Source organism: Pungitius pungitius, chromosome 3, assembly GCF_949316345.1.
Source record: "Pungitius pungitius chromosome 3, fPunPun2.1, whole genome shotgun sequence".
In the NCBI taxonomy this organism is placed as follows: Eukaryota; Metazoa; Chordata; class Actinopteri; order Perciformes; family Gasterosteidae; genus Pungitius; species Pungitius pungitius.
The window spans coordinates 254,102-281,882 of NC_084902.1; the positions used below are offsets into that span (position 1 = coordinate 254,102).

At 43.1% G+C, this 27,781-nt stretch overlaps 3 protein-coding genes across 5 annotated transcripts; 2 read left to right on the forward strand and 1 right to left on the reverse strand.

Annotated features, from left to right (window-relative positions):
* Positions 1-372: 372 nt before the first annotated feature.
* Positions 373-9,447, forward strand: LOC119219178 (coagulation factor IX). Of its 2 annotated transcripts, none has more exons than XM_037474160.2 (10): positions 373-518; positions 600-772; positions 977-1,001; positions 5,076-5,189; positions 5,475-5,606; positions 7,117-7,418; positions 8,107-8,221; positions 8,291-8,487; positions 8,560-8,682; positions 8,827-9,447. In XM_037474160.2, exons 1-10 carry the CDS (start codon positions 458-460, stop codon positions 9,067-9,069), a joined length of 1,485 nt encoding a protein of 494 aa, XP_037330057.2. In that variant the 5' UTR covers positions 373-457; the 3' UTR covers positions 9,070-9,447. The 2 variants fall into 2 exon arrangements, with proteins under 2 accessions (XP_037330057.2, XP_037330048.2); XM_037474151.2 differs by having other exon boundaries at positions 8,557-8,682; positions 8,827-9,446.
* Positions 9,448-10,478: 1,031 nt separating this feature from the next.
* Positions 10,479-23,020, reverse strand: masp1 (MBL associated serine protease 1). 2 transcript variants are annotated; one of them, XM_037473985.2, is made up of 13 exons: positions 22,880-23,020; positions 22,360-22,561; positions 21,649-21,826; positions 21,370-21,501; positions 19,977-20,173; positions 19,756-19,903; positions 19,511-19,629; positions 19,092-19,170; positions 17,987-18,121; positions 13,003-13,077; positions 12,211-12,467; positions 11,859-12,047; positions 10,479-11,339 (listed from the first exon to the last, which is right to left on the reverse strand). In XM_037473985.2, exons 1-13 carry the CDS (start codon positions 22,882-22,884, stop codon positions 10,896-10,898), a joined length of 2,160 nt encoding a protein of 719 aa, XP_037329882.2. In that variant the 5' UTR covers positions 22,885-23,020; the 3' UTR covers positions 10,479-10,895. The 2 variants fall into 2 exon arrangements, with proteins under 2 accessions (XP_037329882.2, XP_037329890.1); XM_037473993.2 differs by lacking the exons at positions 10,479-11,339; positions 11,859-12,047; positions 12,211-12,467; positions 13,003-13,077; positions 17,987-18,121 and adding an exon at positions 18,489-18,830.
* Positions 23,021-23,188: 168 nt separating this feature from the next.
* Positions 23,189-27,675, forward strand: clrn1 (clarin 1). The gene is made up of 3 exons (XM_037474357.2): positions 23,189-23,489; positions 25,671-25,850; positions 26,649-27,675. The coding sequence occupies exons 1-3, from the start codon at positions 23,189-23,191 to the stop codon at positions 26,912-26,914; spliced, it is 747 nt and encodes a 248-aa protein (XP_037330254.1). The 3' UTR covers positions 26,915-27,675.
* Positions 27,676-27,781: the final 106 nt, after the last annotated feature.

A 27,781-nucleotide genomic window follows, 5' to 3' on the forward strand; every position in this document is an offset into this window, starting at 1 on the left:
TAACTAGTTGTACATCGGCTTATTTGTTCTTCTGACTTTGTTTCTCTATGGTTGAAATGCACTTATTGTAAGTCACTTTGGATAAAAGCCTCAGCTAAATGACATGTGATGGAATGTACAGTCAAATCCCTCTATGTAAGATTTGTGGTAATAAATGGCTTCTGATTCTGATAAAGTAATCACCAATTTATTTGAACAACAGTTTTGATCCATATTTTGTAAATAAAATGAATAGAAAGAAGATTAAAAGTTTAAATCATTTACTAATTAAAGTTTGCTTGCTTATCCCTATTGATAGTAAAATTAGGAGTTTATTTCCTATGTAATAGGTTCACCTTTGACCTCTTGGCCCACGTGCCGTGACGTCTGTCAATATTTGAACTGAGCTCAACGATCAGCAGACGCCCTCCATTTTACCTCAGAGACCCCACAAGACTCGGAGACAAACGGGACAGACATGCTACTCACATTGACGCTCTGCACTCTGCTGACCTGCTCCAAACTGGTTACATGTACAGGTGAGACAGACTGATGGATCTTCTGAGGTGGTATTAGTATTAAAGTACCGTACAGAGTATTTGTATCTGGTGCCCCCTCAGTGTTCCTGGACCGGCCCTCAGCGGGTCAAGTCCTCGCCTCGTCCGCTAGGAGGCGGCGAGCCAACGGCTTCTTCCTGGAGGAGATGTTACCTGGAGATCTGGAGAGGGAGTGTCACGAGGAGATGTGCTCGCAGGAGGAGGCCGCCGAGATCTTCCAGAGCAGCGAGAAGACGGTAAGAAGGACCACTGTAGTCCAACCTAAGGCCCAGGACCCATAGGGGGCCACCGAGAATAACATGTTGTGTCTGCTGTGATGTTACTTCTGCAGGACGGTTTGTGTTCATCTGCACAGCATGCAGTCAGAGGTCACAACACCCGACTGTAGATAGAAGCACTCATAATACTGCTGCACTCACTCTGACTTTATTTTTCCACAGCTGGAGTTCTGGTACAAATACACAAGTGAGTATATTCTGTATAAATAAGCTCCCTAATTCTCACACTCAGGATTCATCTTTACTGACAGAGTGAGGTCATTACGTACCACACACAGTCATTTTGTGCCTCATGATTTTGTGACTTAACAATATATTTTTCAAACCAGAACTTAACTTAAATAACTTTTACTAAATTAGCTCCAGCTGTCAGCAGCTCCTCAATCATTCCACATGATGTTCATGAATGTACTCGGAACTCTTTGATCAAAATGAATGTAAGAGTTGCAATAATATAAATATAACCTTAACTGTGAGTGAAGTGGAAGTAGTTGTTACTGTTATATAGTACGCTCTAAATACTAATAGAAACTAGTAGCAACCTCGTACCTTCTCACAGGGCCGGCTCCAGCCCATTGGCTGCCATAGGTGATACTAAGATTTTCCCGCCCACCATGTTATCATTCTGATATACATTCAAGGTACACTATGTCGTATGTATTATACTGTACATTTCAATTTGATGAATTTTTAGTAACTTTGGAACTCAAGTGAATTAGCTATTTGGCTTTATGTGCCCCTCGTTTATACATTCTGCGCTGTCCCTGCCAAATAAATACAAATATGATTTTGAAGATAAATTAGAAAGTAAAGACCTTTGTCCAATTTGAATTTGAAATACTATAAAATGTAAGCATACAAATATGCTGTAAACAAACTAAAAATAAATAGTTAAAATAGTTGTGAGGGCAACATTGTCCATCCTGTCGTTTGGGAAAGGTGAAATGTGGATTGGTATGATATGGTCCTCTACTGACTAACTCAGTCCTCACTGTGCCAGACAGGGTTGGCCAGTCAGCTGATCAATCGGTTCCCCCTGATGCACTCATGGTCAGAACTTGTTGTGGGGGACAAAGTGTCTACGGGCTGTAGTGCAGAATCAGGGCGGGTTGTGTCTGTTGCTCCTTCACCTGAAGGCAAATACATACAAGTGATGTACATCTATTAATACAGATACATTGAGATTTATCACTGATCTTGTGAGTCATAATACGACACGCAGTAAATACATCTAAATCATTTTTTTCTTTTAACAAGATCAGTGGTGTTTAATGGAGTAAACAATTATTCACACATTAGAATTAGGTGTAAATAAATCATTGTTTTGTAAGACTTTTAAGTGTAAAGTAAAATAAAGACGATTAAACAAGTTGCTTACTTGCTGCATGCAGGTGTGATCCTACATGTATCTTCACCTGCAGCTAGATTCAAGCACAGAGAATAACCACATCAGTAAAATGATGAAACGAAAGATGAAAGAATGAGGTTGAAAGTCATTTACAATGAATGGAAGTGTGAGGTCATATTTTTACTGTATTTACATAATCTTGAACAGATGGTTATAGCTTTATTAATATGCATTTATAGACTGCTACTTCTACTAAAACTAAAACTATTACTACCACCAATAACTATTATAAATAAACTAACTTACAAGGTTCAGAGAGGGGTGAACCTGGGCAATCAGCTGAGCTTTCTTCAGGAGGTGAGGCAGATTGTTAAAGCATCCTATGTGAGACATGAAATGACTTGTCTGAGATGAAAGTATACGTACCTCTATACTTGGCTTTCTTCTCCTTCTCCACCTTTTCTTCATTTGGACCTTTTGCACCACAGTGTGCCCAATGCCTTACAACACACGCAACCATAAGCGTGATCGTCACGTCACCCCCAAACACATGCGCAATTTCAAGACATGGCGGGGGCACCATGTTTATTTAATAATGGTTTTATTTCACCTGGATTTCATTTAATTTTATTTCGTTTATCAATTTGGTTGAGAGAAAGATGTATGCTTAGGTATGTTGTGCCAGGCGGTCGCCCTGCCTCCTCCCCAGGTAAGGTTTTAACAGCTCTGATGGCGTTATGTCTGAGATCATAAGGTGATGCGTCACAGGGCAACTGTAATGGCCACGGGCAGGATTACAATGGGTGAGGGCTGAATGGACTAAGGCTCCTTTAGCTTCCCTTAAAGCTTCCTCACATCTGTCCCACCACTTCCACTGTGTGGTTTTGTTCAAAGGTTCATGCAGTGGTTTTAGCATATTTGATCATTTCGTCATCATTTGGTCAGTAGTCCCAGAAATGATCGCAGCTGACATACATTTAGTAGTAGATCATCGAGGTAACACTGGACCCCAGTGAGCCCACTCAGTATCTGGTCCATAGCTCTCTGGAATAATGCCAGGGCTGAGGTGATCCTGAAGGGAAGCCTCCAGTACTATTGGTCAACTGTCATTGTGACTCTTCATCAACCTGCATCGATTGGCCGAACATAAGTCAATCTTACTGAATTTCTGTCCTCCAGCTAAACGTATTAAACTTGGACTTTTCACTAAGAATAATAAACAAAAAACGTGAGAATGTCCCATCATCGCCAGTTCTGTTGTATAGCACACTACAACAAGTAGAGTAAACCTCTGACATGAGATCTCTGGAATAAGGCTGGGGCTGAGCTGATCCTAAAGGGAAGCCTCGGTACCTGAACAGTCCTTTGTGAGTCACTATGGTGAAACATATCTTGTGACTCTTCATCAACCTGCATCTGTAGATAGGCCGCACATACAGTTGTGGTCAAAAGTTTACATACACTTGTAAAGAACATAATGTCATGGCTCAAAGTCTGATAGACCAAACCTTTTTCATGACTGGAACCACTGGTGTAGCCCATTCACTCACGCTTACTGGGTCCAGTAGCTCACTCTTGACTAGTTTGTCTAGTTCAGCTTCACTTGCAGCATGTTTTCTCATTATTCCTTGCAATCGTTGAGGTCAAAAACCTTTATGTCCTCAGGTTTTGCAACCATATAAATTTCCTGCCAGTTTAGTTTGATCTTTTCCAGCCATGTGCATCTCAGCCAAGCTGGCTGGTTACACCCTCAATGTGACCACAACTTCTGCAGTTTAAGTCTTTGCACCAACACTCCTCCGTTTAGTGACCTGTTCTCCTACACCGAGCATGGCTTTGCACCAACAGGTTTGTTTCTGAAATCGGTAGACACCTTATGCACTGGGGTTGATGCACTTCATTCAATTCAATTCATTTTATTTTGTATAGCCCAAAATCGCAAATTACAAATTAGCCTCAGAGGGCTTTACAGTCTGAACACATGCAACATCCTCTGTCCCTAAACCCTCACATCGGCACAGGAAAAACTCCCCAAAATATGAAAAAAACCTTCAATGGGGAAAAAAGGGAAGAAACCTTAGGGAGAACGTCAGAGGAGGATCCCTCTCCTGGGATGGACAGACTGACATGGATGTCATGTGTACAGAATCAACAATGTAAAAGATGTACAATACATTCTACTCCTCTAACAGAAATGATACAAGTAATTGCAAGTAGCAGAACAAGTGTACAGCAGGACCACTGCAGGGCACACTTTGCACTGTGCATCTTTGTTTGCCATTTCCATTGACGTACTCACTTCTATTTCTTTCTGCCATGTTAAGTCACCCTCCGTCAAAGGCGTTTCTGTATTGTCCCACTGCGTATGCCACACACTAACCTATCACGTATCGTCCATTTAGAGAACGTCCAAATTCAGTGTTCAGATAACTGTTTCAGTGCTGTTTCAGAGAGATTGAATCCCCCTCCTCTTAATTTATCTTATGGAATCTGAATCTCCCAGCAATGATCAGTGGTTACAGTGGTAACAGGGAGAATAATGTCGTTGGAAGCTAACACCGGTTAGCTTAACTCTCCGCTAGCCACCTCCTCGTCTTCTGTGTCTTTTTGCCACGAAAAAACAACAACATATTGAACTCAGACTTTTCACCGAGAATAATAAACGAAAACGTGAGAACATCCCATCTTCATTGCCAGTTTTGTTGTAGCACACTCTATACAGATACAAGTAGTAGTAAAGATGGTGAGAGCGTGTAGGAGATAACATGTATATTTTAATGGACTTTGCATAGGACCAAGAATACCCAGCATTCAGTGCAGGTGAACAGTTTAGATTATGGATGCCCCGTGGGAACAAACTTAATATCAATACACAAAAATGACGTGTTTGAGTGCCTGTCCTCTGCGTTGTAGATCTGAACCCCTGTCGGACCAACCCCTGTCTGAATGGAGGGATGTGCACTCTGGACCGAGGAGACTTCCTGTGTCTCTGTTCTCCTCAGTATCACGGCAAGACCTGTGACTCAGGTAACGATGGTTACCGATTATTTGTTTTTTGCGTTAACGTTAAACAGCCCGATGCTCTTATGATTTCTTTCTCTATGCAGATGACATTGCACTTATAATCCCAGATAATGTATTTATAGATATATTTATCGAATATAAAACATGTCCATTAATTATTTCATTTTGTTCAATTTAACAACTCACAATCCGAAATCCTGAATAATAATGAATAACAACAAACACTAAAGAGGCGTGTAGGTTACCAAGTGACACAGTGTGAAGGTAACAAGGGAATGTTGGGCGTAGTTGTGTTGGAGTGTCGCTATAGAAACGGCGGCTGTATGCAGTACTGCAGAGACCTACTGGGAGATGGAGTTCAGTGTGGCTGTGCTGATGGATTCAGACTGGAGGAAGACGGACGCAGCTGCTCAAAGTCAGGTACCAGTCAAAGAACCTGAGTTACATAAGGTACCCTCACAGAGCCAGTGTTACAACAGGAACAAACTTGTTAAATTAAAATTGACGTTTCTTAGACATGACAGAGATCAGAAACTGATGCTAGTATAATTACTTCATAAAAACTACAGTAACTCCTGTGTATTCAGGTTGTTAATACTCTGATTTGGATACACACACCAGCCACTTTTAGGTACACCTGTTAAATTACTTGTTAAAACAAATTCAGCCAATCACAGGGCAGCGACTCACTGCCTTTAAGCGTGCAGACGTGGTGAAGACAACTTGCTGAAGGTCAAAGCGAGCATCAGAACGGGGAACAAAGGGGATTTAAGACTTTAACATGGTTGTTGATGCCAGACGGGCTGGTCTCAGTACGTCACAAACTGCTGATCTACTGGGATTTAAACACACAACCATCTCTAGCGTTCATAGAGGATGGTCCCAAAAAGAGAAGACATCCAGTGAGCAGCATCTGTGTGGAGATGAAAGCCTTGTTGATGTGAGAGGTCAGAGGAGAACGTGCAGACTGGTCCCAGATGATAGAAAGGAACAGGAACTCAAATAACCCCTCGATACAACCAAGGACACACAACACCATCCCTGAACGCACAACACGTGGAACCTTGAAGAAGATCTACAGCAGCAGAAGAACACAAGGGGGGCATCCTGTCAGCTAAAAATAGGAAACAGAGACTACAACTCACACAGGTTCACCACAACGGACTATAGAAGATTGTAAAAAAGTTGCCTGGTCTGATGAGTCTCATTTCAGACAGAACATTCAGATGGTCCGAATGTGGAGGAAACATGAAAGCATGGATCCATTCTGCCTCGTACCAACGCTTCAGGCTGCTAGTGGTGGAATGGTGGGGGGATGTTTTCTTGGCCCACTTTGGGCCCCTCAGTACACATTGAGCATGGTTTGAATACTGCAGCGTACCTGAGTGTTGTTGCTGACTATGTCCATCCGGTTATGACCACAATGTACCATCTTCTGATGGCTGCTTCCAGCTGGATGAAGCACCATGTCACAAAGCTCGTATCATCTCAGACTGGTTTGAGGAACATGACGATGAGTTCACTGTACTCCAATGGCTCCACAGTCCCAACATCTCAATCAATGGAGTACCTTTAGGATGTGGTGGAATGGGAGATTCTCATCATTAGATGCGCGACAAATCTGCACCAACTGCGTCAATATGGACCAACATCTGTGCAGAATGTTTCCAACATCTTCTTCAAAGTATAACACTAGGAATTCAGGCAGCCCTGAAGGTATTAAGGGGTCCAAACTTATACTATCAAGGTAATAAAACCTAATAAAATGGCCACTGAGTGTACATTCAGGTTATTGATACTCTGGTTTGTGTATATTCCGGTTATTGATTGACTTGTTTTTATTCAGTTGGTTAATACTCTGATTTGGTTATATTCATAACTATATTTGGTCTCAATACTGAACACTTTACATTCATATGTTTATAAACAGTGTCCTTCCCCTGTGGTCGGCAGCACAGAGACTTCTCCTTGTACCAGAGTCGCTCTCTGTGGAGTCAGACAGAGCAGAACGTCACCACGAGGGACGATAACATCACCAACACCACTAACAACAGCACCAACGGGCTGGCTGACCCGCACATCGTTGAGACTGAGGATGAGCTGGGCACAGTGGACTCAACATCTGGGCAAAGACGAAGCAATGAGACGGAGCTGATTGGGGAAGAGGGGGGAGGAGTGGAGGGGCGTATTGTGGGCGGAGTCCTGGAGAAACCAGGAAGAAGTCCATGGCAGGTGTTAATATATACAGTGTATATATATATATAAATATATATATACTTTCTAAAGTGATAACTCATTACTATTGGGATTTAGTCTTTAGAAGAAAAAACAAACATTCATTAATCATGATAAACCACAATGAAATAATGTCAAAATGTGCGATTAATTAGTCAAATTCCTTCATCTTGAATAAACGTGATTAATGAACGTTTTTGTTACAATGTTGTTTTTAATGAATGTTTGATTATCTTCTAAAGACAAAACCTTAATAGTAATGAGTAATCACTTTAGAAAGTGTACACTTTACTAGACATTGTTGTTTAATTGTTGTTAATGTTATTTAAACACAAAGCGACACACATTTGATCATCTTGGAGGCAGAATTCCACCTGGAGGAACATGTTGAACTCTTCCTGCTGTCCTCGTGCACTTTGCTCTCGACTCAAACAATGTCCCACATTTAGCACGACGTTTTTAAACCACTGCTGTCGTGTTTTTAAATACAAAGAAGACGGGAGAACAAGCTGTTCTTAACTCTTAACTTTTATCCCGGTAACCCAGCAATGAAAGAATTATTTAGCATTAATATAAACGTATATATATATACATACATACACTTATTAAACAGAAGTTTATGGGATGTGTCTAGTAGTGATGAAGCTACAGCAGTGTGTGTGTACTGTGTGTTTGTGTTGTCGAGGTTCTGGTCTGCAGGTCTGATGGCTTCGGCTTCTGTGGAGGGACCCTGGTCTCTGATCGTTGGGTGGTCTCTGCGGCTCACTGCATGGAGGAGACTCCGGACCACGTGACCTTAGGTGACCTCATGTGTGTGTGCTTGTTCCTGCTCTGTGTGGGTCCCTGCTAACGGATGAATCACGTCTCAGGTGACTACGATAAGCAACGTCCAGATCCAGGGGAGCAAGTGATCAAGGTTCAGAAGGTCTTCGTCCATCCTCACTTCCACTCCTTCACCTTCGACAGCGACGTGGCTCTGCTGTACTTGGACCGGCCTGCTGTAAGGAGCCCCACCGTGGTACCTGCCTGCCTCCCAGACCCACACCTGTCCACATACCTGCTGCAGGTAGCTCTACTGACACAGTGACACTGACACTGGTGTTTGTGCAGGATGACAGATGGTTTGTGTGTTCAGAAGGATAACCGCGGCGTGGTGACGGGATGGGGGCTCACTCATTACATGGGGAGGTCCTCCCGCTTCCTCAGGAAGGTCACACTGCCATTGGTCAGCTTCAGAGTATGTGCTGCCTCCACGGAGCAGGTGATTACATTATACCCACCTTACAGTGTGTACTGTACACACTGTAGGTTTGGTACCCACTGTACACGCCTCTAACATGATGAACTATAACATGATGATGTCACTACCTGTATAACATGATGATGTCACTGGGTGCTCCTGCAGGTGATCACAGACAACATGTTCTGTGCTGGCTACCTGGACGTGGGCATGGACGCCTGCAGTGGAGACAGCGGAGGTCCGTTCGTGGTGAACTACAGAGGAACCTGGTTCCTCACCGGGGTCGTCAGCTGGGGAGAAGAATGTGCCGGAAAGGGGAAGTACGGAGTCTACACCCGACTGGGGAACTTCCTGAACTGGATCAGAGATACAATGGAGAGAGCGGACCTCAACAGCACCAAGGGCTGAGCCACAGAGGGCTGGAGACATCTGAACATCTAGCCATCTGGACCCTTCAGATCCAACCGCTGCTGCTTCTTCTTCTTCTTTTGAGTGTAAACGCTAGTGGTGTAAACATGTGCTCCTTCACTGGTTCAATTCAATTTTATTTCATGTAGCTCAAAATCCTGAATTAAAAATTTGCCTCAGAAGGCATTCCAGTCTGTACACATGTGACATCCTCTGTCCTAAAACTGTACATCGGGACAGTAAAAACTCACCAAAAAATGAAAAACCCTTTGATGGGGAGAATAAAGGGAAGAACCACCACATATAACATCACCTAAAGGCACGGGCGGCTGGTGGAATTTTCTTTTGGTAAAGCCAGCTAATCAGTTAAACATCACACACTATGAATTACTTTCGATAAAATGTATCTGTTTTCATCTTTGTGAGTCCTCACTACAGTCCTGTGTCCACAGCTGCGATGTTAACGCAGTGGTTCTCAAACCTTTTCTGTCGTGGCACACTTGGGAGAAGGAGAAATGTTCAAATTTAAAACTTCAGAGCTCTTTGAGTTAAAGAAAAGAAGTGGACATAACTAAGCAGGGCTGTGATGTCTTACAGTGTCCTCTCCATAGTTTGCATGTCTCACTGAAGCCCCAGTGCTTCACAGCAGCACACTGCTCAGTAATTACTAAGTATGGGTAAAACGCAGAGAATAACTTCTGCCTTGTGGAAGGATTATAAATAAAATAATACTAATACATATATAATAATACTATAATACTAATATATATATATTTTTTAATCTACATTTCCTCTAGCCCCTCGCGCCCCACCTGTAATACTTCCTCCACTTCCAAACACAGTCAACCCTGCACGTTATTCACGGTGCACGTCAGTGGTACCTGCCCCTCAGTGACATCCACACACTGCAGTCACAGCTACAGGAGCAATGCTGGGGTTCAGTTCCTTGCCCAAGGACACATGGACATGCGGGTTCGCCGGGTCTGGCACCGAATCGCCAACCCTCTGATTGGAGGACGACCACGCTCCCCACTCACCCACAGTCGCCCCCTTAAGGACGCTAAAATGATATTATACATCACTCATTTATCTTTATCAGCGATTGGCTAAACTGCATCTTAGATCCACCTCTTTGGGACACGGTTATGGTTTTTACTTGTATGTATACATATATATTTACTTGAACTCCTCTGTTTACCTTCGGATTAAATGACTAGTGGCCTTCGGGCAGGCAAGGTCCATACTAGCATACACATACACATTCACTCCCCAGGTTGGAGAAGTCTTCAAAATAAAGTGTATGGCGTGATAATAATAATAATATTAATGATAATAATAACAGTTCCAGTAGAAGTGAAGTTTTGTTATTTTTCAAAACTTGTGTAGAACACAAAAACTGAGATTTCTCTTTGTAAAAAGTTTATTATTAATCCTTTTTATAAAGGATAATTCCAGCATTAACACACATCATTGATTGAAAGAGAGGACTCTTATGTGTGTACTTGTGCATACAGTACTTATAACAGGGGATATTTATCTGTTGGAGGATGGATGTTGGAGGAGTTGAGGTTGGATGCCTCTCCTTGTGTCTCTGTTATTTCCTCATCTCTTCACCCGTCTCTCCACCGGTCTCTAAACCCGTCTCTCCACCCGTCTCTAAACCCGTCTCTCCACCCGTCTCTCCACCCGTCTCTAAACCCGTCTCTAAACCCGTCTCTCCACCCGTCTCTAAACCCGTCTCTCCACCCGTCTCTCCACCCGTCTCTAAACCCGTCTCTAAGCCCGTCTCTTCACCCGTTTCTTCACCCGTCTCTCCACCTGTCTCTTCACCACGGGTTGGTGTCAAGCTGCTTCTGTATCCACTCCACATAGTTTGCCACTCGTGTGTAGACTCCGTAGACCCTTTGACTTCCGCAGTCCTCCGGCCCCCCCCATGACACTAATCCAAACACCACCCACCTCCTGCTCACCCCGTCCTCCATCACAAAAGCCCCCCCGCTGTCCCCCAGACAAGTGTCCCTCCCCCCCTCCAAGAAACCGGCACAGAACATGTTGTCTGTGATGTTGTAGCTGACAGAGCGTGAGGCGTAGCTCCCCTCACACTCGTCCTGAGAAACCACCGGCAGCTTGACGTACTGCAAAAGGTCAGAGGTCATCCCAGCTTCGGCGGACAGCTTGATGGGGTCACCGGAGGAGGTGGCGTTGAGGTTGGAGATTCCCCATCCAGCAACCACACCCATTGAGTTTGGGGGAGGTAAGGGGGGGTCACCCTGAAAAACAGATAGGGAGAGTTTGGGAGGAAACAGTCAATGGTTCAACCTCAGAGTTAATGTTTTAACAGCCAATGGTTCACTTGGGGGGGTTCCATCTCGGCCCACCAGATGTCTTTGTTATTGTGGTAATTACAGAAAGACATAAATTGCATTTCTATAAAAGTAGCGGATATTCCTAAAAAGTTACCCTGGGGGTGGCAGGAGTTAGACCAGGAGGAGCAGATTCTTACACTCAACACTCAATGGTTTAACCTCAGAATCAATGTTTTAACCCAACAGTCATTGGTTTAACCTCAGAATCAATGTTTTAACCCAACAGTCATTGGTTTAACCTCAGAATCAATGTTTTAACCCAACAGTCATTGGTTTAACCTCAGAATCAATGTTTTAACCCAACAGTCATTGGTTTAACCTCAGAATCAATGTTTTAACCCAACAGTCATTGGTTTAACCTCAGAATCAATGTTTTAACCCAACAGTCATTGGTTTAACCTCATCAGCAGTACTAGTAGGTACCTGTCTTTTAGGTGGAGGCAGACACACAGGTCGGATGACCTCAGTAAACTCCACCTGCTCCTCCAGCCTCAGCAGAGCGATGTCGTTATTGTAGTTGTGCGGTTGGAAGTTCGGGTGGAGGAATATTTTCTCCACCGTACGGTTGGTGGCCAGACGTTTGTCTGTGTTGTCATGGAGACCCAGATACACCTGAATCACATGGACTTGTTACCGTACTGGTTAGACTGGTTATGACATTTAAACTATCTATACTGACACAATGGCCGACATATTCTAGATGGAGTGCTTCATGAGATAAAGAGGTGTAGCTAAAGAGGTGTAGTTAAAGAGGTGGAGGTAAAAGGGTGGAGACCTGGACGTGCTCGGGGGCTACAGGGACCACGCTGGCATCCCTCCTCTGGGACCTCAGGACGTGGGCCGCTGTGAGGACCCAGGACGGGGACAGCAGGGCTCCGGATCCGAACCAGCGGTCCTCAGGAACCCGGGACAGGTCCTCCACGCTGAGCAGGACCTGCCAGGGGAACAGGCCGGGCTCGGACCGCCGACCCCCTACAATCCGCTTCACATGAGGGGAGGGCAGGCGGGAGGGCCGGCCACATGCTGGAGGGACTGAGGGAGACAAAAACGTACTAGTTTGTTCTTCATGTACTAGTTTATGTTTGTTATGTACCAGTTTATCACTAGTTTGTGTACTAGTTTATGTACACACTTCTGTTCTTGTGATGTTTATGTTCCTGGTTGACTAGTTTATTTTCTTTATTTACTAGTTTAATATTCATCATATACTAGTTTATGTTGTTGATGTACTAGTTTATGTTCTTCTTGTACTAGTTGATGCTTTTTATCTATTGGTTTATGTTATTTGAGTACTACTGTACTGGTGTATGTTCTTCATTCAATTCATTTTATTTTGTGTAGCCCAAAATCCCCTCTCATCGGAACAGGAAAAACTCCCCAAAAAGCAAAATACCCTTCCATGGGGAAAAAGGGGAAGAATCCTTTGTGTATTAGTTTAGGTTCTTCGAGGAGTTGTTGTTTAGCTAAGTATTGGAGTCCAAACTGGATCACAGCTGTTTGTGACACCGAGTGAATCACACCAGGCCGAGTAGCTTAAGTCCTGAGAAAAGAGGAGCGAGGAGGTCACCTGGTACACAGGTAGGTGGACGGGTCCCTGATTCTGAGTTCAGCCATTCTCCAGTAGAAGCACAGCTGTAGAGACCTAGGAAACACACACACAGATATACACAACACTCCATGCTGTGTCTGTAAAACATACTATAAGTTTCTGACAATCAAAAATAATTATGACTTTCTATACAAAGACAGAAAGTATGACATAGCCTACTTTTTTGGTATAGCCTACCATGGCTTTATCTTACTTTTTGAAATTTTCCCACAAAGAATCCCAAAGAAATAAACAGTCCATAATTTTAATGGTAAGTTTACTATAAATGTGAGACACAGAAAATAAAACGGTAAATGTAGAACATTTTAAAAGTTATAAGGTATTTGCATTTTAATCAAAAATTTGAAATTAAAAATTTGAAATAAGTATTACAAAATAAGCCGGGGATCAAATAATGATTTCCTCCTCTCTACATACATTTACAATAAACATCAGGGGTATTCAACTTAAATGTAAAGAGGTCCAGAGGTCCAATTAAGAAAACTTAGAAGCAAAGGTCCAGAAGATCATAATCACTGTGTGATTGTTGCATCAACATTTGCATTTAATCAATACAAATAATAACTAACAAATAAAATTCAGTACAGTTCAAAAACTATTTGACAATATTTATTGTCACATAACAAAGAGCTTAACATATATGTGTGACTGCAAATATAAATAATGTTCTCTCAATTTGTCACGGTTTGGGCTTTCTTCCTGTTTTATTTTGTAGTTTCATGTCTCTTGTTCCTGGAGTTAGCTTCACTTCCTGCCTTGTCCTGTGATTGTCTGCAGTGTCTGATTGTTTCCACCTGTGTCTAATCACCTGCACCTCCCTTGTGTATTTAAGGTGCCCCTTGTCGCTTCATTACATGTTGTTCGATGTCCACTGGTGAGTGAACATTCGCTGTCGGCTTTTTGTCCACGTTTTGGGAATTATTAAATAATACCTTTTTGGAAATCTGCATTTAAGTCCTCCCTGCCTCCCTGTACCACCTGGCCATGTGACACAATTAACTAAATAAAAGAAGGGCTGCATTTAAGAAAAAATAAAAACTTAACGTTCAAATATAAATATATAAAGTGCTTCAATTCAGAAACAATAACAGAAAGAAAAGCTTGAATTTCCCCTTTTCGGCTATTCTGTTTATATCTACAAGCATTTTGACCATTGAAAAGTTTAATAGAATAAATATTAAATATATATATACACTCACCGGCCACTTTATTAGGTACCCCATGCTAGTAACGGGTTGGACCCCCTTTTGCCTTCAGAACTGCCTCAATTCTTCGTGGCATAGATTCAACAAGGTGCTGGAAGCATTCCTCAGGGAGTTTGGTCCATATTGACATGATGGCATCACACAGTTGCCGCAGATTTGTCGGCTGCACATCCATGATGCGAATCTCCCGTTCCACCACATCCCAAAGATGCTCTATTGGATTGAGATCTGGTGATTGTGGAGGCCATTTGAGTACAGCGAACTCATTGTCATGTTCAAGAAACCAGTCTGAGATGATTCCAGCTTTATGACATGGCGCATTATCCTGCTGAAAGTAGCCATCAGAAGTTGGGTACATTGTGGTCATAAAGGGATGGACATGGTCAGCAACAATACTCAGGTAGGCTGTGGCGTTGCAACGATGCTCAATTGGTACCAAGGGGCCCAAAGAGTGCCAAGAAAATATTCCCCACACCATGACACCACCACCACCAGCCTGAACCGTTGATACAAGGCAGGATGGATCCATGCTTTCATGTTGTAGACGCCAAATTCTGACCCTACCATCCGAATGTCGCAGCAGAAATCGAGACTCATCAGACCAGGCAACGTTTTTCCAATCTTCTATTGTCCAATTTCGATGAGCTTGTGCAAATTGTAGCCTCAGTTTCCTGTTCTTAGCTGAAAGGAGTGGCACCCGGTGTGGTCTTCTGCTGCTGTAGCCCATCTGCCTCAAAGTTCGACGTACTGTGCGTTCAGAGATGCTCTTATGCCCACCTTGGTTGTAACGGGTGGTTATTTGAGTCACTGTTGCCCTTCTATCAGCTCGAACCAGTCTGGCCATTCTCCTCTGACCTCTGGCATCAACAAGGCATTTCCGCCCACAGAACTGCCGCTCACTGGATGTTTTTTCTTTTTCGGACCATTCTCTGGAAACCCTGAGATGGTTGTGCGTGAAAATCCCAGTAGATTAGCAGTTTCTGAAATACTCAGACCAGCCCTTCTGGCACCAACAATCATGCCACGTTCAAAGTCACTCAAATCACCTTTCTTCCCCATACTGATGCTCGGTTTGAACTGCAGGAGATTGTCTTGACAATGTCTACATGCCTAAATGCACTGAGTTGCCGCCATGTGATTGGCTGCTTAGAAATTAAGTGTTAACGAGCAGTTGGACAGGTGTACCTAATAAAGTGGCCGGTGAGTGTATATATATTATATAAATATTCCATAGATATAGCCTATAATTAAGATATAGTTTTTCCAGGACTTTAAACGTGTACCTGAATGCATCACGTGGAGGAGCTCATTGAGCCTCGTGATGACGTTTCAACGGGTTCTGAGCACATGAGACACGGGTTTAGTGCTGCAGTGGGAAGTATGAACAGAAACGTTTAATAGTCCTGCGCTGTCCATTTGTCCCTCATTTGTCTCACCCGTCCCTTTCTCTCGCTTTCTCCGTCTCACTCGTCTTTTGTTCAAATGTCGCTCTTTTTTCACTTACTTATTTATAATTTGCCGCTACCTCTCTCGTCTGTCTGCAGCATTGAGACAATATTGTTGTGCTTGGAATGCAAAGACTTGATTGGTCGAGTGGTATCACATGGGATGGTTTAACTCAAATGCAATTGGTCTGTGCTTTAAGGCACTACCGTAAAGACGAGTAAAGCTACAGTCAAAAAGTGCGCCGTCACGTTTAAATCGTCTTTTTTTAGTTTTTGGTCCGGGTCCAGACTGGGGTTCGCCAGTTAGTGATGTACTACATTATTACGTGTGTATACGATATCTATACATAGATAAATACTCATCCTATTTTACAAATGGCCGCCGAGGACAGATGTAGTGTGTTGGGCTCCACACCAATCCGCTTATTTAACATTTTACTCCAGATTCTATCAGCTTTAGCTGATGCTTTCCAACAAAAAGAAATACTTGAATCAAAGAAAATTTATGAAATTGAATGATGAATTTTTTTTAATTTAAACTATTTGGCCATTATTATAGATTCTAATCTTTCTTTTAAAAAACAGATAAAACATGTGACAAAGGTTTTTAAATCTCGTGAATTTTTATATATGTATGACATTGGTTGCTCAGTGTAGCTATTTTTCTTTTCTTGTTCTTTTTTCTCTCTGGGTGTGTTATCTGCTTCAGGGGTCTTGTTTAAATGGGATTCCACTGTAGGTGTGTGTGTGTTCTGACGCACGCTGCAGCCTGTTATGGTTGCTCCAGTCTACACTTTTCTTTTGCTGTGTATTGGTTTAGGGTATACATTGTGTTTGTTTGTCTATGGATTTTAATTACATTTCCTTTCATTTTTAATGCTTTTTTATTTTAGGGTGCCTTAAAAACATCTGGCCGGGGACAGCAGATGGAAATCTGCCTCTCTGGCTGATTAGTGTCCATTGTCTCTGCTGAATAAATGAAATGAAAAAATATATGCCGGCCACTTTATTAGGTACCCCATGCTAGTAACGGGTTGGACCCCCTTTTGCCTTCAGAACTGCCTCAATTCTTCGTGGCATAGATTCAACAAGGTGCTGGAAGCATTCCTCAGGGAGTTTGGTCCATATTGACATGATGGCATCACACAGTTGCCGCAGATTTGTCGGCTGCACATCCATGATGCGAATCTCCCGTTCCACCACATCCCAAAGATGCTCTATTGGATTGAGATCTGGTGATTGTGGAGGCCATTTGAGTACAGCGAACTCATTGTCATGTTCAAGAAACCAGTCTGAGATGATTCCAGCTTTATGACATGGCGCTTTATCCTGCTGAAAGTAGCCATCAGAAGTTGGGTACATTGTGGTCATAAAGGGATGGACATGGTCAGCAACAATACTCAGGTAGGCTGTGGCGTTGCAACGATGCTCAATTGGTACCAAGGGGCCCAAAGAGTGCCAAGAAAATATTCCCCACACCATGACACCACCACCACCAGCCTGAACCGTTGATACAAGGCAGGATGGATCCATGCTTTCATGTTGTAGACGCCAAATTCTGACCCTACCATCCGAATGTCGCAGCAGAAATCGAGACTCATCAGACCAGGCAACGTTTTTCCAATCTTCTATTGTCCAATTTCGATGAGCTTGTGCAAATTGTAGCCTCAGTTTCCTGTTCTTAGCTGAAAGGAGTGGCACCCGGTGTGGTCTTCTGCTGCTGTAGCCCATCTGCCTCAAAGTTCCACGTACTGTGCGTTCAGAGATGCTCTTATGCCCACCTTGGTTGTAACGGGTGGTTATTTGAGTCACTGTTGCCCTTCTATCAGCTCGAACCAGTCTGGCCATTCTCCTCTGACCTCTGGCATCAACAAGGCATTTCCGCCCACAGAACTGCCGCTCACTGGATGTTTTTTCTTTTTCGGACCATTCTCTGTAAACCCTAGAGATGGTTGTGCGTGAAAATCCCAGTAGATTAGCAGTTTCTGAAATACTCAGACCAGCCCTTCTGGCACCAACAATCATGCCACGTTCAAAGTCACTCAAATCACCTTTCTTCCCCATACTGATGCTCGGTTTGAACTGCAGGAGATTGTCTTGACAATGTCTACATGCCTAAATGCACTGAGTTGCCGCCATGTGATTGGCTGCTTAGAAATTAAGTGTTAACGAGCAGTTGGACAGGTGTACCTAATAAAGTGGCCGGTGAGTATATATACATACATACACATATTTACATACATGTATACGTAGTACATACATATACTTATATATAAGTCATAAAATTCTTACTGCTGCTGCTGTTGAGCTGGAAGAAGTCTTCTCTGCAAACATACTCAACACTTGATCCAAACTTGGTGCTGTTGTCATCGCTCCCAAACACCAAGTGGGCCATGTAGACCACCTTCGGACTCCCACAATCCACCACTGTAAAAGATAGAGTCCCCATCAGTCAGTGAGGAGGAAGAGGAACAGGATGAGGACTAAAGAAACATGTTCTGAGGACCCAGATGGTTAAATAGGCTGACATGATGAACCCATTGTTCCCAATAACTGAAAATGTAGACACCAAATTATATCTAAATAATATCTATACTTTTTCCAAATTCAGACAATATGAATCTTAACTTATTACTACTATTAAAACTTTTTTAAACTTCTTCTTTGCACCTTTTAACAGTATTGACAAATCTGTTAATATATATTGCAGATGTATCTAAAGATTTTAAATGTGTTAAAAACTAAAACATTAAATTACAGTCCTTTTATATTGTTTTCTTGTTACTTCATTTTCATCAGTGTTAAAGCTGCTGCTGGTGGACTCGTAAAGGACTTGATGCGGAATATTCTGCCAGAATTTCTACTTCCTCGGGAGAAGAAACACAAATTGTAAACTTAAGAATTTGCTCTCACAGTCCTGTTTGTTGGGATGTCACTGGTCACATTGTTGTTGTCATTATTATCATCGACAGATTGTGTGACAAAAACACTCCACTCGAGATTACTTTTTATTTGTTTTATTGGTCTAAAACTACTGACAAACAGTCTCTAAAGTTCAGCTAATAAGAATCAGACTAATGTGGACTGTGATTGGTGATGATGTGGAACAAAGAGCCTCTCCTCCTAGAGTCTGTCTCTAGAGAGAAAGAGACAGGAAGCATTAAGTTCAACCTGATCTGAGGTCTGCTACTTACCACACAATCAACAATGTTTGTAAGTGCTGCCTTCTTGTTGTTAGAAAGAGAATTCTATGTCAAGAATTTAGCTTTGTAGAATGGTTAGACTTGCAGTTATTTGTGAAATAACCATCTTCCTGAGATGTCCCTTAAAGTTCAACTGTCACAATTAAATATCAAACGGTTACATCAGCTTCACATGTTGCAGAGTGATGTCTTACTCTGACAGTGAGGAGGACTGCTGCTCCATGATCCTTCAGACCGACACTCCAACTGATAATAATCCAGATCCTCTCCATCCTGGACCACAAAGCCGGGACGCGAAGTCAAACAGAGACAAAGACACACAGCATGAGAAGAAACATCTTTCTTCAGTCTTTTCAATTCATATTAGGGCTGGTTCATGTTAGGGCTGGTTCAGTTTCATAGTAAGAGATGGTTCAGGTTCATATTAGGGCTGGTTCAGGTTCATGTTAGGGCTGGTTCAGGTTCATGTTAGAGCTGGTTCAGGTTCATATTAGGGCTGGTTCAGTTTCATAGTAAGAGATGGTTCAGGTTCATGTTAGGGCTGATTCAGGTTCATGTTAGGGCTGGTTCAGGTTCATGCTAGGGCTGGGTTTGATTTGTGGATGTGTCCTACCTTCGTCAGTGTGAATCCAGGTGAACAGGTGACTATGATGTGATCCTTGAAGGAGTACTCGGATTGGACGGGAGTCAGCAGGGCATTGGGCGGGGCTTCAGGGGCCCGACACTTACTTCCTGTCACAACATAATGATGTTAAAATAAATTCAGGAGTTTGCTCACTTCTGTGTGTAAACCAGTGTGCAGTGCATAGTGTGTGTCTCCGTGTAGAGGTGTAGCCGTGTGTAGTCTACAGTGTGTACCTGTAGATGTGTATGTGATCCTCCAGCCCAGGTTCTCTCCTGAGTTGTCGCTGTGGAAGAAGACGGTGGCAACGTTGCTGTCCGTCTGAATCTCAGCTGGCGGTTGATTACCACAGAACGGACCAAACTCCTTGCTTCCTGTTGTGATCTGACAAAGAGACAGGTGACCAGAGCATGTGTGTGTGTGCCTGTGTGTACAGGGGTGTGTGTGCTGTTCTCACCTTAACATGGTCGTAGGGGCAGCTGATGTCAGGGTGGTCCTCCACGTCGAAGCGGGGGTCGAACTGGAGGAAGAGCCTGAAGCCCGGGTCCACCTCGATTCGGTACGAACAGTCTGAACTTTTTGGGTAGGGAGACGGGAAATCTACGCTGCTGAATTCTCCGGAGCGTTCCCTGAACACACCGTCACTGCACTCCACTGCACACACACAAATACGCACAATAGCTGAAGCTTCAGGGTGAGTTTGCAGATTGTAGCTTGAAGATCAGCCAATGTTTAGGCTGAGGCCTGGTTTAGGTTGATGGTTGGGTGTGGCACATGTCCATAGTTAGTACTGGCTCAGGTTAATTGTTAGCGCAGGATGGAACCAAATCCACGACAAAAGATTTGATCATTTGAAAAACAAATGTGAACCTGAAAGTTTAGGTTTGTGTTTTGAACATTGAAAAATACAAAAATGTATTCAAATAAAAATAAATGGATGAAAAGTATTTTTGGGTTGAATGAATAGCTTTGACTCAATGATATAATTGATTCATTCCTCACTTATATATTTTTTTTCATTGCAAACTTTTTATTTTCAGATTCACATTTGTTTTTCAAATGATCAAAACTTTTGGCCTGGATTTGGCTCCATAGGGTTGGACATAGATTCAATAAGATAATTCTATTCTTTGTCATTTATTTTCTGGTGTGAGGAATGAATAACTGATTTAAAGTTATCTGAAGAATATTTGTGGTAAGGGTTATTTGTGTGTTCCTGACTCTGGCTGCCTTCACAGACACATTTCAAAGAAGTTAATTAGTGTCTTGAGAGACAACATCTCCTCCACACAGAAACATGTAAATATTTAGCACCAATCAGCAGCTGCTATCAGTAGCTCAAAGGTCAGAGTGACACACATTTACTGGTTACTTAGTGCATGTTATAATATCTCAGTATAATGTTATTTGTTTTAGTTAAAGTTAAAGAAATATACACTCTTTGTTTGCATGTAGGATACAAATGTATTTTATGTATTGAATGTGTGTGGTATAAGTGTTTAAAATATTTCTCAAGACCTGATCTGAACCTGAACCTGATCCTCATAGTCGAGGTCTGCCGAGGTCTCACAAAGAGGCTCAGTGTTGTTTGACTTGTTGGCAGCAGACTGTAATATGGATCAGCTGCTGGAATTCCCTTCAAGCTCTTTATATCTGAAAAGCTGCCACACACAGTCACATCATACTGATCCACTCACACCGTTCAGCATCAGTTACTATGGTGATTTACCAGGTAAGATGTGAACCGGAGTTGACCCTTAAGTCACCTGGGTCCTGGTCCAGACACCTGGAACGACCTCATCACACCTGGATCAGGTGTGAATCAGCGATGTTATGTGACCAAGCCTCACCTCGACAGGTGCGGTTGTCAAAGTGCAGCAGGTAACCATGGCGACAAGTGCAGTAGTACCCCCCGATGTAGTTGTGGCAGAGGTGGTCACACAGGAGGTCTTCGTCAGTCCGCTCACTGCACTCGTCCACGTCTGAGGAGACAGAGACATGTGGGAGGACATGTCTGATTGGCTGGTCTTATCTGGAGATAACATGACTCATAAACACAGAGGAACCAGCTGCTGGGCTTCACTTCCTGTCAGAAGTGACCAGCGTAACCCCAGTCCTATGATGCTCACCCACAGCGCTGTAGTGAGCCATGAAGCCAGAGTAGCGCTCCTCGTTGGAGAAGTCAGAGGAGAAAAGGAGGCTCATGGAATTTCTGGAGGAGGTGATGATCTTTTGATCCGGTACCGCCTCCGTGTCTGTCTCCTCCCCCCCACAAAACAAGGCCAGCACCTCCTCTTCAGCCTCCACCTGCACACAGAGCACCAGCTGAGAACGTTACCTCTGTGAGTCAAGCACAGCTGAGTTAGCTCATGGAGCTAGCTTAGAAAGCTGGCTTAGCTAGCACAGATGGGCAAGCTAATATAGTTTAGTTTACATGAAATCAAACTGCAACAATGAGACTTCATGTATAAACTAGTTATTTATATCATGTATGATAGAAATGCTAGTAATAACTAATAATAATACACATAATATAATAATTCATAACAATACACACAATATAATTCTTAATAACAAAAATCATCATGTCATATTTCATATTAATATGTCATAGAATTATGAATTTTAAGACACCATATTATTATTATTAATAACAATGTTATTGTTATAAATATGCTGGTCTAACACATGCAGAGAACCTAACACACGACCCTGATCCAAGACCCTGGCCCAGAATCCTGGTCTAAGACCCTATTCCAGAACCCTGATCCAGAACCCATTTGCTGTACGTATTAAACGAGTGCTGCACAAATTCTACCCATGATGCAGTGGGGTCTCACCTTGACGTAGTCGTATTCACACAGGTAGGACGGCTCCAGGTGGAAGTGGCTGAAGTAGAGTTTGATGTGGAAGCCATCAGGAACGCTGAGGTTCCAGCGGAGAACCGTGTCTCTGGGATAAGGATCAGGGAAGCCTGGAGACTTGAGGGTGCCGAACATCTGGGCATCAGCGGCCAGAGAGAGCAGCAGCACTAAGAGCCCCCTGATCAATAACAGGTTACCAATATCATTATAATTATTAGAATGAATATGAATGAGTTATAAACTGTTACGATCAATTATAATAACCTTCCTTTACAGGGAAACATGTGGACATTGTTACTTGTTCTTCTGAGTTTGTGGAAATGCACTTATTGTGAGTGGCTTTGGATAAAAGCGTCAGCTAAATGACGTGTGATGTAATGTAATGGACATGAACACACACGTTAGACCCGCTAGTGTTGGACAGATTAGTAATAAATCAATTGATCAACTGATCAGTGACAGATCAATAGGATGAGTTGGTAATAGATACACTGACCTCATGCTGCAGCTGGTCTCTATGTGCAACTGGTCCGGACTCACGGAGCATCGGGACTCGACTCTTACGTGTGACGTAACGCTGCGTCATCGCGTGCAGTGAGCGGGGCGGAGGAGGAGGAGTTACATCACAAACCATTACTTCAGTAAAGTTAGTATTACTGTGACAAGTAATGAAACATTGACGTCACTTTGGCTCCCAACGTTTCATTTTTAAAGTGCCACCGGAAATCCGTGTGCCCCTGGAATGCGTCTGCTCGTTGCCATGGTGACGTGAACGCGCAGGCTAGGCTTCCGTCCGAATGTTCTGATGCTGGTTCCGTGGGTGTCCTGTGACCCCCCCTCGTATCCTCCCATCATGCCGAACCGTCAGAAGCAGCTCTTGTTTTCGGTCTCCGGGGTCCTCGGCTTCTCGTGTGCCCTGATGGCCGCCGTGGCCACCGGGCTCCCGTTCTGGGTCACCGGGGCCGTGCTGTGCCGGACCGGGGCCGAACTGGTGAACGCCACCGGGGCCGAACTGGACAAGTTCCTGGGAGAGCTGAACTACGGCCTCTTCCACGGCCAGAGGGTGAAGCAGTGCGGGCTGGGGGGCAGGATGTCCCGCTTCTCCTGTGAGTACATTAATATTATTATTATTATTATATATATATATAAACGGTATTATAAACTGTATTATAATACATAATACCCTTGCTCTACGCAGCAGCAGTTAAATGATTTATTGGAAATCTCAACGGAAGCTTAATTAAATATGAATTAAAAAAATTATACAATCAAATAAAATTAAAAATTAAAAAACATTTGCCACTGCCAGGGCATTTGCTTTGTGTCTGTTATAGAAACAAGTTACCCTCCATGATCACATTATACCAAATAACATTAATCAATCTGTTTTCTTTTTTTCTGAACTCGTGCCAGTACATGTTTATTTTATCAGGGAGCAGCATGAACACATCAGCAATTTCATTAGCCACAATTGTTTAATTTGATTCAAGTTTACTACGGTGGGCTACAGTTTACTTGAAGAACTAGATGTAGAATCCTTTGAAATATAAATGAGCAAACACACAAACAAGACGTTTATGTACAAGTGTGTATGAAAACAAATGCAACAGATTAAGACAAGAAGAGTTGCTCATCGTTCTTCATCCGTTTAGTCACAAGACTTTTGACGTGGCCGACGCAAACTTCATGGTCCTTTATCGTTTCCATTTTGAAATGGCTTGTCCCACCTCCTAAAGAGCCGTCCTTAACCTTTCCACGTCCTACCATCAGTGCATCTCATCTGGGTCACAAACCAGCCCTTCTCTTTTCATTCCTCTTTCATCACCAGGGTTTCTCTTCGTGTCCTCCTGGTTTTCCTTCACCTGCACTGAGCAGGTCTCAAGTTTGATCAAAAGCCTCCACCTGTCCCGTGTGTTCGTCCATGTTGCTTAGTAACGAGCGTACGGTGGCCGAGAGGGCAACCGATTGGTGCACGATACATCGTTAGCAGGACAACTTGGTGTTTCCTTGTCAACGTGTTGCGCGTGAACCCTGCAACGAGTTTATTATTTTAAATCTGTTGAACGGGTCTTCATCTGCACACACGTCTTGAACCGGAGGTTCTAAACTCTCTGAACCGGATTCAGCCTGCAAGCTAAACTGAGACAGCTAAGCTCAGCTAGGCTAAACTAAGCTAAGCTAGTGCGCGGTAGTCAATATACATGAACCACCGCTGCCACCAACGCGACGAACGTTCTGGGTTCGTTCACTCATGAGACATCAATAATCGCCGCTATGCTGCAATAGAAAATATAGAGCGGGATATTTTAGTGAGAGAGACTGCTTTACCCGCCAGACAAATTCTAGCCGCTTTTGGCGGCCATGCGGGTGATAATGTCAAGCCCTGGAAGTAACCATGTGACCAGAGAGCAGAGCTCAGAATGTTTACTGGTCCCAGTTAACGAGAGCAGTCAGCCTTCACTAACGAGGTTTCTGCCTGACTGGGTCAGAACTAACAAACAATGCAGCTCTGTTCTTGAAGTATGAATAAATGATTCATCTGCAACATGTGGGGGGGTGAGTCAATGTAAATGTTCACTCGGTTTGGATCTGGTACACAGGTACACATACGTAAACAGTACTGTGAAAAAGCTGTCTTTTACTCCATTAACAAAATGCAGTGAATGAACAGGAGGAAATAATTTTGATGTATTTTTCATCCTTGGCCGACTACTACGTCTGTAAAGTAGCTCATGAGCCAAAAAAAGGGTGGGCCTCCCTGGAGTAGAATTACGTCTAACGCATGCGCTCACTCACAGAGTGGGACCCCCAGTAGACTTTTTAGGAATAGCAGCTTATTTTATAGAAATACAATGGACCCCCCGGCAGGGCCGGATTCGACCCGCGGGCCTTGAGTTTGACACGTGTGTTCTACACAGTTGCTTCTGTCATAAAAGATGTACAATACATTCAATTCATTCTACAGAAATGATTCAAATATTGAGAGTAGTAAGCCAGGTGTACGGCAGGACCACTGCAGAGACAACCACCATCAGATAGAACCTCCATCAGATAGAACCCGCATCAGATAGAACCACTATCAGATAGAACCACCATCAGGTAGAACCGACCATCAGATAGAACTTCCATCAGGTAGAACCACCATCAGGTAGAACCACACCTGGACAGAGAGAGGCCATCATGCCTTCTGCTGTTGTCTTTGTTCGTTAATAAAGCAGTTGATAAAGCAGCAGAAAAACAAAAGCCTCTTTAAATTTTCATATATTCATGTTCACATTCTCTCTCAGTCTTTCCGGACCTGCTGAGCGCCATCCCGGTGGTCCTCCACGTGTTCGTCATCTTCTTCTGTGGTGTCGTCATACTCTTCTCATCAGTGGTCACTGGCTTCTTCTTCTTCAACGCCTTCGGCCGGCCGTATGAGACGCTGCAAGGCCCCCTGGGACTTTACCTGTGGAGCTTCATCAGCTGTGAGACATCACGTAGTACTAGAACCACCACTGATACCAGCACTAGTAAAAGTACTACATAGTACTAGTTTGAGGTGTGGTGACTCGTACTCATGTGGACCCCCATGTGTTTAGCACTTTTAGTACTTAGTTTTATACTTAGATCATAACCTGATGAAATTTAGACTGAACTGTTGTAATGAGCTAACGGCAGGTTACGCAATGCATTCTGGGACAGCAGCCAAACTCGAGGGAGGTTCAGGATGAGGTTTGATTGATGTTACAGAAGAAGACAGGGTGATCTGCCATTAGAGAAACTGAGTCCGAGGCAGGAGACCTGAAACAGTTCCCCGTCGCATCTACACTTACAGCCATTCTGAGCCACACTTACTGGAGCGTAGAACGTCTAATATCCTCTCAAAAAGGACCCTCCTAACACAATAATAACATTCATTCTAATTCAACAGTTACCTTTGTTCTTCTGCTATAATTGCCTCATATTTAGGTGCAACATCGATACTATTTTAAAATGAACATCTATACTAGTGTAATTTTCAGATTAATATAAATGGAATAATAACACAATCATATTTATTCTAGTGGAATATGAACATTTATTTCTACAATTACATTTATTCTAGAATAATAATCATATATCTTCAAGTGGGATATTAACATTTGGTCTAGTAGAATGATAACATTTATTCGTAGAATCCCTATTTATTCTATTGCATTAATAATCTTTATTCTAGTGAACAGTAACCTTTCTTCCTGTTACATGGCAGAACCCTTGTTAACATGGCGTCCTGTCTGCATCAGGGCTAAGCAGTTGTCTGGTGATGGTTCTCTTTGCATCGGAGGTCAACATCCATCATCTCTCTCATCGGATCGCCAACTTCAACGAGGTGAACTTCGTATTCCAGACCTATACCCAGCGCTTTGATCGCTGCTTCTGGATCTTCTTCCTCGTCTTCCTTCTGCACGGACTCAACTTCTCGCTCATCCGACTGTCTGGAGTCCAGTTCCCTTTCCGGGGGGGCAAGGAGTCGGCCCCGAGTGGGGGGGCGGCCGACCTCATGTACTGAGAGCCGAAGGGAGACGGAAGCCTCTGAAGGACAAACTCCAATAACAAGTTACTAATGTTATCATTGGGTAATGGTAACATTAGTGTGTTAATTAACAATTACAACCACAATAATGTTAGCTAGTGGTTTAACTAACGTTACCTATTGAGTTAACCACCATTTATAATCAAACTGATGTTAGCTAGCGAGCCAGCTAATGTTAGCGAACTATCCGGTAAAACTATTGATCGTGCAATGTTCTCAGGTGATTCAGTTAATTAAGGTAAAAACAGTCTTAACTCGAGTCGGTAAAAGGACGCTGGGGAATTGCCCTAATCCGGGCATGCCCCCATTGTCATTGTAAACATTATTTTTCGCAGAGATTAAACATTGACTGAAGGGTTGCCAAAACGACTCTTAATGCTGTCAACATATCCAGGGACTCAATTCTGAACTTTCACAATAAGATATCCCGCTTCAACACCTTCAAATAGCGCAATAAAGGCTTCTGTCATCGCCAACCATCACCCGAGTGTTCTTACTGTCTCTCATCTCTTTCCAGAGATGATTAAATAATTGCAAGCAGGAAGCCAGGTGTACGACATGACCACTGCAGGGACACCCACTATCAGATAGAACCTCCATTTTATAGAACCACCATCAGATAGAACCTCCATTTTATAGAACCACCATCAGATAGAACCTCCATTTGATAGAACAACCATCAGATAGAACCTCCATCAGGTAGAACATCCATCAGATAGAACCTCAATTTAATAGAACCTCCATCAGGTAGAACCTCCATCAGATAGAACCTCCATCAGATAGAACCATCATCAGATAGAACCACCATCAGATAGAACCTCCATCAGATATAACCATCATCAG